Source organism: Mustela putorius, unplaced genomic scaffold (assembly GCF_011764305.1).
Source record: "Mustela putorius furo isolate JIRA1106 unplaced genomic scaffold, ASM1176430v1.1 tig00003850_pilon_pilon_pilon, whole genome shotgun sequence".
NCBI classification, from domain to species: Eukaryota; Metazoa; Chordata; class Mammalia; order Carnivora; family Mustelidae; genus Mustela; species Mustela putorius.
Genome location: NW_025422002.1, coordinates 16,996,404 through 17,005,220, shown reverse-complemented (window position 1 = coordinate 17,005,220; position 8,817 = coordinate 16,996,404). Strand labels below are relative to the sequence as shown.

The 8,817-nt window shown below is 54.9% G+C and overlaps 1 protein-coding gene across 3 annotated transcripts in view; it reads right to left on the bottom strand.

Annotated features, from left to right (window-relative positions):
* Positions 1–3,752: 3,752 nt before the first annotated feature.
* The window catches only part of MGLL (monoglyceride lipase), a 224,369-nt gene continuing 219,304 nt past the window's right edge, over positions 3,753–8,817 (bottom strand). For all 3 annotated transcript variants that reach the window (XM_045063393.1, XM_004738640.2, XM_004738638.3), the window contains exon 8: positions 3,753–6,816. In XM_045063393.1, the coding sequence (XP_044919328.1) occupies positions 6,691–6,816 (126 nt within the window). In that variant the 3' untranslated portion in view covers positions 3,753–6,690. The remainder of the gene's footprint in view (positions 6,817–8,817) is intronic.

Here is an 8,817-nt window from a genome sequence, read left to right as displayed (position 1 = left end):
CGGATGCCTAACCGACTGCACCCCCTACCCCAGACACCCTGATTACGATGCATTTTTTTTTTTTTTTATAGATGCTACAAGGACACCTGGGTTAAGCCGCTGCCTTCGGCTCAGGTCATGATCCCAGAGTCCGATTGAGTCCCGCATGGGGGTCCTTTTTCAGCGGGGAGGCTGCCTTTCTCTCTGCCTCTGCCTGCCACTTTGCCTGCTTGTGCAAGTGCGCTCGCTCTCTCTCTCTCTGTCAAATAAATAAAATCTTTTAAAAAAATAAAAATAAAAAGTAGATACTAGGGACAAAAGTGAACTCACACAGCGAACCCATCTTTTAAAATATTTGAAAGCGTATTTGTTTTGGAACAGATTGTAAGGAAAAACCTAAGGGGGGAGGTTTCGGGGAAATGCTCTGGATGTGGCACTTTGCAGGTCTATGAGAGTGAGACTGGTGAGCTGTGCCTGCCAGGGAGGCACTGGGGCCTGGAGAGTCCGGGTTCCCTGGGACGGTGGCCAGTCCCCTCAGCAGTTCGGCCACAGGGGCGTTCACCAACCACCTCATCACACCTTCCTCCTGTTCTCAGCCGCTTGTGGTCTAAGGTGGGGAAGGTGTTCAGCGCAGTGTTGCAACAATGAAAACAGCCTCCGAGAGCCGTGGGGGAAGGAAATGGTAGTAAGCCGGTGTGGCTCAGCTTCCCGCGGCCCTGAGGTGGCTAGGGGCGCCCTCTGCACCAACTCAAGATCCTGGTACAGGTTTCACAGAAGGAAAACTGGATTAGCTGAACTCTGACCCGAATAGCAACAGACATGGCTTGTGGTCGGCTTGTCCCCCCCTCCCCCACCCCCAGGGAGAGAAAAAGGAGCCACGGTGGGCTGTTGGTGGGGAGGCAAGGTCAGTAAAGTGCTGTGTGCTGAGTCATGCCAGAGCTGGGAGAAGCATTAGGAATCCTGATCCTGTCTTTAAAGTGCTGCTATTTGGTTCATCATGCATTTTTTACATTACTTTTAATTTACATCACATGAGAGCATTACTTATCTTGCTCATGAAAATTCTTGGTGCCCCTTTTACATTGTGTCCAAGGCAAGGGCCTTACTTGGCTTCACCCTGGTCCTGGTCCTGACCCAAACAGTCATTACATGAGGCAGGTCTATAACGGAAATAGAACATATTTTTTCAACCATCAATTAAAATCTTCCCCACTTGCAAAGTGATAGAAATTTAAAAAAAAAGAGAGTGATGGTTCTGCATATGTTCTTTCGTCCACCTGGAAAACTGCACAGTCCTCAATGTCCCATCTCACTGCATCAGACCTAAGAGCCCCTGTTGGGGGCTGAGGCTGACATCTGGTGCTGGCGTCATACAGTTGATGTGCTCTTGCTAGCACTAGGAGTGGCCTTCATCCCCGAGCAGACATCCTGAAGGCATAAAAATTTCTCACTTGGGGAAAGTCTCACTGGCAGGCCTCAGAGGGAGGGCTGGGGCTTTTAGGCCTCTGGGAGTTTCTATGTCTGAACCAGCAAGCCACGCTCAGGCTATCCCAGGCCCTTATACAGATGGCTTAAGATCTGAGCATTGCATTGGCGGTGCTGCAACTGGGGCTCTGTCATCGCCTGCCTTCTCTGGTAGGGAGGAGGTATCCTGCACCAGAGTCTTGGACACCTGGGCTGGAGCTCTGAATCTGCTCTGTTTTTGAGCCCATCACTGAATCCCTTGGAGCCTTTGCTGACCAGTCTGAATGAGAACAACACGACCAACCAGCGGAACTCGTGTAGAAATTCCACGGGGCCCCCATGAGGAAGCTCCTGCCAGGAGTGGCAGCTCAAGCAATGTGAATTTCAGTGTGAATTTCCATTCTTTCCTGGAAGATATAACAGGGACATTTTAGGGCTTACTTTGTAAGTTTTTCTTATCTGTAGCATTTTGGGAATATGCATGCGTTCCTTCTGTTCCCTCTAGACCCCTTTGCCCTCAAGGGTCACCAAACCTTGTTGATTTTACCTCTTCAGTAGCCACAGATTCCCTTTGTCCCCAGTGTCCCCGCCCCAGTCAGGCCTGGCCTCACCTCCACTCATTCTCGCCCCGTCAGCATCCTCCAGGCAGATACCGACCCTGGGCCTCCTGTCTTTGAAAGCCTCAGTGCAGGCACGTTGTTCTCAGGCACAGCCTGCTCTCTCCCCTGATACCTGAGCCTGTCCTGCTCTGTGGGCACCTGGCCCACCACCTCCCAGCCTCCCATGCATTTAGCTGTGGCTTCTAGATGTGATCCGAGATACTAAGTGCAGATTCTGGTTTATTCCTTGAAAGGTAAGTGCCTGCCCCTTCCTTTCTTCCCCTCGAACAGGCTGGAACAAGGGTGCAGTCACCGGAGCTGGAGCAGCCATCTTGGGCCATGTAGTTAAGACTTCCCTGCAGTGAGAGGGGAAGGTGGGAGGAGAAAGAGGCCAGCCTGCCCTTCCCTGCTAGCCTCCATTTTGTTCACCATTGTGTCCTCTACCCGAGGCCACAGCCTGACAGGTGACCCCCCTCCTACAGGGGCAGCACTGTGTTCCACCGATACCCTCTTCAGTCAGGGCTGTGGGCTCTCTGTGGCTGGTCCTGACTCTGCAGCCACCCCCGTGGACCCCTTCACTACACTATCCTTGGGTGCTGCTGTGGGTGCCAACCTGAGCTCCCTCCACCCTCAAGTCCTGCCCTGAGCCCCGTTGCCACAGGGCCTGTGTACTCCACTGCTACTCATCTTTCTGCTCTCCTGCAGGGCTGCCTCTGGGCTGGTCCCCTGTGCTCTCATCGCCCCTCTTCCTGCCCCCACAACTGTTGGACACTGGGTGGCAGGTTTGTGTCCCCCTGTGCTCATTCTGGGGGGCAGCGCCAGGACCTGCATCGTGCCCGGTGCAGCAGGCCTCCCTCCCTTCTTGCTCCCCTCCCTCCCTCACTGGACAAGTCTGGAGACCAGAGGCCTAAGCAAGCCCACAGTGTCCTGCAGCTCGGCTCTGGTGGAGGGACAGAGCTACTGTGTAGTCAGGCAGAGAACTCAGATCCTGTCAGAGGGCAGTAGTGTGCTGGTGGTACAGAAGGTGGGGAAGGAACCAGGGAGAGTGTGCTGGCTTTGGACTGGGTGGTTAGGAAAGGCCTCCGAGGTCGCCAGCAGGGAGGCTGGCGTGTGGGGGCCCAGGGACATGGGAGGAAGAGGGTGAAGGCCGGGAGGCTAGAAGGCCACCTCTGACTCACTTAACGCCCCCTCCTGTGGCTGTACGGGGATGGCTGAAAGGGCACCCGCTCCCTTCCCTCGAGTCGGGCGCTGTCGCCATCTGGAAGGAGGGGAAGGCAACAGCCGTGGGGTCAGAGGGAAGTGGCCTATGGCCCTACCCAGAAGGCAGAGTGGAGGCAGAGCTGACTGTGGGACCCCAGACTGGAGGAGGACATGCCCTGAGCCCAGCAGCAGGAGAGCCAAGAGCTGAGTGGACTGGAGCCGCCCGGGGGTTGGGGGTGGGCACTAGCCGTGGAGTCCAGAGCTGTGGGAGGCCCAGGCTCCCCATTACCGGGGGTGGCAAAGTCGGGAGGAGCAAGCCCGCAAGCCACCTGCTCCACGCACAAGTCCCCAAGAATGGAGGCGGGAAAGCCCAGTCCCCACCCACCGGCTTGGGTCAGATGACTCGCTCAGCCCAGACAGCAACACTGCCCCGCAAGGGGGCCCGCTCTTCTCCGTGCCGCACTCCGGGAGCTCTGTAGCGTCGGATGGGACAGACAGACCACACCCACGTGCAGAAAACACCCGGTTTATTAGGATTAGCTGTAACATACATGGTTCCTTTGATAGTTCTGAACGGATCGCGAGTCCCAGTAACGGTGCGCACAGAGGGTTGTGGCTGAGCTGCAGGGACAGTAAGTGGCAAACTGCTTAGATCACGATAACCCCAATGAGTTTATGTTAGTGATTGGTGAAAGAGAGAAAAGGTAGCATGGGACCTTGCCACAGTGCAGAACAGAGCAGGCGGGTTTCCCAGGCATCCTTTGGTGCCCCCTGGAAGCTGGGAGGGGGGACCTGTGACCATCCACCCCCATCCCTGCAAAGGAGCAACCACTGCAAAGGACATCTTTTCCTAGAAGGACTGCCAGGCCTGAACCCCATGGTTTCTGTATGAACCGGGGTGACCTCCGATTTCCAGAGGAAGGGGCTGCCTCCACGTCAGTGCTTGGACCTCGGGTCCCAGGAGGTGTGCGTCTCCGGGGTCCTTCTCTCCTTCTCAAGGCTGGGCCAAGAATGACCTCGCTTCCCTTCCAAACTCAGCTCCTCATCGTGGTGAAGGGATGACTCTGAAGCTCCCAATGTCAGCATGGAGCCGTCACCACTGAGAATGAACTCGAGCCTTGCATAGCTCCCCCAGGACAGGCGGGCCCATAGCCCTGGTGCGGCCCCAGTGGGACAACAGATGCAGCTGGTGTCTGCCTCCCACACCTGCTCCCATTCAGCAGTGGGTGTAGCCATGTCCTTGTCCCCTCCTGTTTTAGGAGACAGTCCTGCTTCCAAATAATTCTTTTTTCTTTTTAATATAGGCAATTTTTAAACCTTTAACCAGATATGTAAATGTGACTGAATATGCCTCTGTCAGAGCTTTCATATGAATAAATCCATGCGTCCAAATCACTCCTGGTCAAACCATGGGCCTGATATTTAATTAGGGAAATGGCCAAGCCGGCACATGTTCTGGGAGAGGCGTCAGGGGTGGGAGGTGAGGTGGCTTCGTGTGACTTGCGTTATCCCAGCTCTGGGCGAAAATTCCTGATCTGGACTTAGGGGTGCCCGAGGTTTGGGGAGTTTGTGGGTGGCATTTCTGTTTTTCCTCAGCTGAGGAGCAGAAACATTCATACAGTGGCCCAATTTGAACAGGCAGGGGCTGACCTTCTCTTTCAGTGCATATTTTACATTTTTCTCCTCCAAAAGAGAAGCCAGAGAAGGGAGATGGGTCACAGAAAGCGTCTTTCTGTGGGGCCATGGGCCCTGCCCTCTCCCTGCCCCTACCCCCACCCCCTGCCCACTGCCCAGAAGGGCAGGAGAACACAGACCTCACCCCCAGGTCAGCATGACTTCCCATTGGGGCCAGGGGTCTGCCCTCTGGAGGGTGACCAGCGCTTGGCTATGCCATGGTCAGGGCCCCTGGAAGGAGAGCAGGGGGACCCTCCCCTCTGGGGACCCAGAGCAAGCCCCAGAATAGGGCGTGGGTGAAGGGCAACAGTTCCCACCGCTGCAGGAAGAGAGGTGGGAAACCCAACTCCCAGTCCCCAAATTCAGAGGGCCTGGCCCAGGAGCAGCCGCCTCATCCAGGGCCTTGAGGTCCCTGGACTGCACCCTGTGGGCCGAGCAGGCGTCCCACTCGTGGGTCCACCCCCACCCAGGGTCATATGTGCACTAAGGAGCTTCGAGGTAACAACAGTCCCATTTGAAAGTGAAAGGTTCCCCCCCTACCCCCGCCGCAGTGGCCGGTGTTCCCCATTTATTGCTGGCGCTAAGGGAGGGCCCAGGGTGGGCAGGTGGGGTTTGGCACCTGAGAAAGGCAGGTCAGGCGCTGCGGGGCCCTCTGCTGGGAAAGGTGGGCCCATGCCAGCCCTCGCTGGCCCCTCCTGTCCCAGCCTCCGGGAAAGGGGGTTGTGAGTGGGGGGTCGGTGCTGCAGCCCTGGGCAGGGCCATGGAGTCAGGACTCTCCTCTTCTGCCACCAGAGGGAGCTATGCTGCCAGAACTGAGGCTCCCAGGGTGGCTGTGGGCAGGCCAGGACCAGGGACACGCCTGGTACTGCCCACTGCTGGCCCTGCTTCCAGGGGTCACACCTCGACCTAGGGCCCTGCGGCCAGTTTGTCCCATCCTGTGCAGGGGCATCAGGCTCCCACACTTGGTCCCACCCACCCACCCACCCAAATAATCCCTGCTTTAGAATATCCATTATATATTAAATGTTTCCTCTTCAATACCATTCCCCTCTCATAGTGTCAGGTCCAACGGGTCCCACAGGGAAGAGCAGCCTCTGAATGTGTAAAGCACTCAGTGGGCAGCCTCGGGTTCCCCAGGCAACAAGGAGGGGTTCCTGCCCAGTCCTCTTTGTGTGGGCCAAACCTCATCCCGTCCCAAAGCCTAGCTCCAGGCTGACAAGGAGCTGACATGGGTGGCATGGGCAGCTCCTCGTGCCAAGGAAGTCGGGCATGTTCTGGGCCTCGGAGTGCAAGGGAGTCTGCCCCGGGGGAGCTGCCCCTGCCACCACATCCCACAGCCAGAGAAAGGCCACAGAGCGGGGCTAGTTGGGGAGGGTCCTGGGGTGGGGGCTGGAGGGAAGGGCGGTGGGGGGTGCTGGGAGACTCCTCTAATTATTGCAGTCAGGTGTTCGAGGAACACCAGGAGTTCCTGGGAACCTTGTTGGGGGAGGGGCACAGGGGAGGAGGCAGGGCAGAGGCTTCACTTGGTTTTAAGGACATCGGAGCACATCTCCTCCCTGTGACCCCTCTCCATTTTTCGCAACATGTCTACACCTTAAGGTAGACCCAGTAGCAGGCAGCCTGGTATACAACAAAATCGACAAAATCGTGCTAGGGATTCCTCCAGTTTGTGATTTCCTCCCCCCCTCCCCCGGCAAGCCACGCGTGAGAAGCCAGCCTCTGCCCGTCCTCTGCCCAGGTCCCCGACCGTGCGCCGGCCACGTAGCCGGTGCGCTCAGGGTGGGGACCCCGTTCCCGCCGCTCCTGTTCTTTGGGAGACCCACATGTTTATTTCACGGAAGACGGAGTTGGTTACTTCAGGAAGCTCTTTGTGGAGAATGTGGTAGGCACCTTCGTAAATCTGCAAATTGGGAAAGACAGGAGGTCAGGGCCACAGGAGGGGACAGGTGCAGGTGGGGGAGGTGTGTGGGGTGCAGCACGGCCGGGGCTCCAGGCACACCCCCCTGCGCCAAGGGCTCCCTTCTATATGCTGTCATTGCTTTCTGATCAGGTGGTGGTTCAGATACATTTAAATGTCCCATCCTGTTCCAGCACTCCCTTCTTTTTTTTTTTTTTTTTTTTAAGATTTTATTTATTTATTTGACAGACAGAGATCACAAGTAGGCAGAGAGGCAGGCAGAGAGAGAGAGAAAGGGAAGCATGCCCCCTGTGGAGCAGAGAGCCCGATGTGGGGCTCGATCCCAGGACGCTGAGATCATGACCTGAGCCGAAGGCAGCGGCTTAACCACTGAGCCACCCAGGCGCCCCCCAGCACTCCCTTCTTAAATCAACTCACACCCTTCTTTGACTCTCTTTCTCTCTCCAGCTATGGACCTGTCTGTGCCTCCATCTCAAAAGGGTGATTTCCACTCTCTGTCTACACATCCCCGCCTTCTGTCTGGTGCGCATCTTATTCCATCCTCACTTTCCCTCCCACCAGCGCTCAGGAGCGTTCTTGGCACGGGCTCCGGTGACCTTCACGTTTCAGGAGTCAGGGAACACTTTCTGCTTTCATATGATTTGACTACTCAGCGTCTTTCAAAAGTTGGCCAGTGTTAACCTTCTAGAAACCCTCTCCTCTTGTGGTTTGCACGGATTTCTACCCTTCTGGTTGTCTCCCTGCCTTGCCAGCAGCCCCTTCTCAGTCTAAGCTTACCCATGGCCCTGCCGACCTCTGTGGGCTGGTGTGGCCCACAGGCATGGCCGTGGCCCTCCGCCTCCCTCCCTGGAGTAACCCCGTCCGGTCTCGTGGTTTGAAAACCATCCATGTGCTGGTGACTCAGGAATTTCTGTCTCCAGCCAGACCTCTCTCTGAACTCTAGATGTGTATATTTGACTGTTGAATTGCCATTTCCAGTGGGACTGCTAATAGGCACCTCCAAATTTCCTATTTTTAATACCGTGTTAAGAAAAATTTGCATAAAATTTGCCACCTTAATCATTTTCAAGTGCATAGTTCAGTAGTGTTAAGTATATTCACGTGGTTGGGCAAGAGATCTCTAGAACTTTTTCATCTTGCAAAACTGAAACTCTGGCCCCATTAAATTCCCTCTCCTCATTCCCCATTGCCCTGGGCAACCATCATTCTACTTTCTATTTCTATGGTTTTTTGACTACTTTAGATATTGCATACAAGTGCAATCATACAGTATTTTTTCTTTTGCAATTGGCTTATTTTATTGAACATAATGTTCCTAAGGTTCACCCATGTTGTGACAGGAGTCAGAATTTCATTCATTTTTAAGGCTGAATACTATTCTATTCTATTGTTGGTCTGGACCACATCTGATTTATGCACTCGTCCATCGATGGGCAACTGGATTGGTTCCACCTCTTAGCTACTGTGAACAATGTCTCTATGAACATGGATGTGCGAATACCTTTTAGAGACACCGCTTTCCTTTCTTTTTCTGAGTTTTCTTCCTTCCTTCCTTTCTTTTTTTTCTTTCTTTCCTTCCTTCCCTTCTTTCTCTCTCTCTCTCCCTCCCTCCCTTTCTCTCTCTCTCTTTTGAAAGCATGGGGGCAGGGGCAGAGGGAGAGGAAGAGAGAATCTCAAGCAGGCTCTGAGCTGAGCGAAGGGCTGGATCTCACCACCCTTAGATCATGACCTGAGTTGAAATCAAGGTTTCAGCTGACTGAGCCACCCAGATGCCCCGGTCTTTTTCCGAATTTCTATTGGAACTCTCTAATAGGTAGCTCCAAATGAAATTCTTGATATTCCCCAGATCTCTCTCCCATGTTACCCATCTCAGAACACATGCCGCACCTCCTCTCTGTACAAGCCTACCGCCCAGGACTCGCCCTGGTCCCTCTATCACCATCCCTCCCAGCCGGCTCCCGCCCTCCACTCTTGTCTCCACAT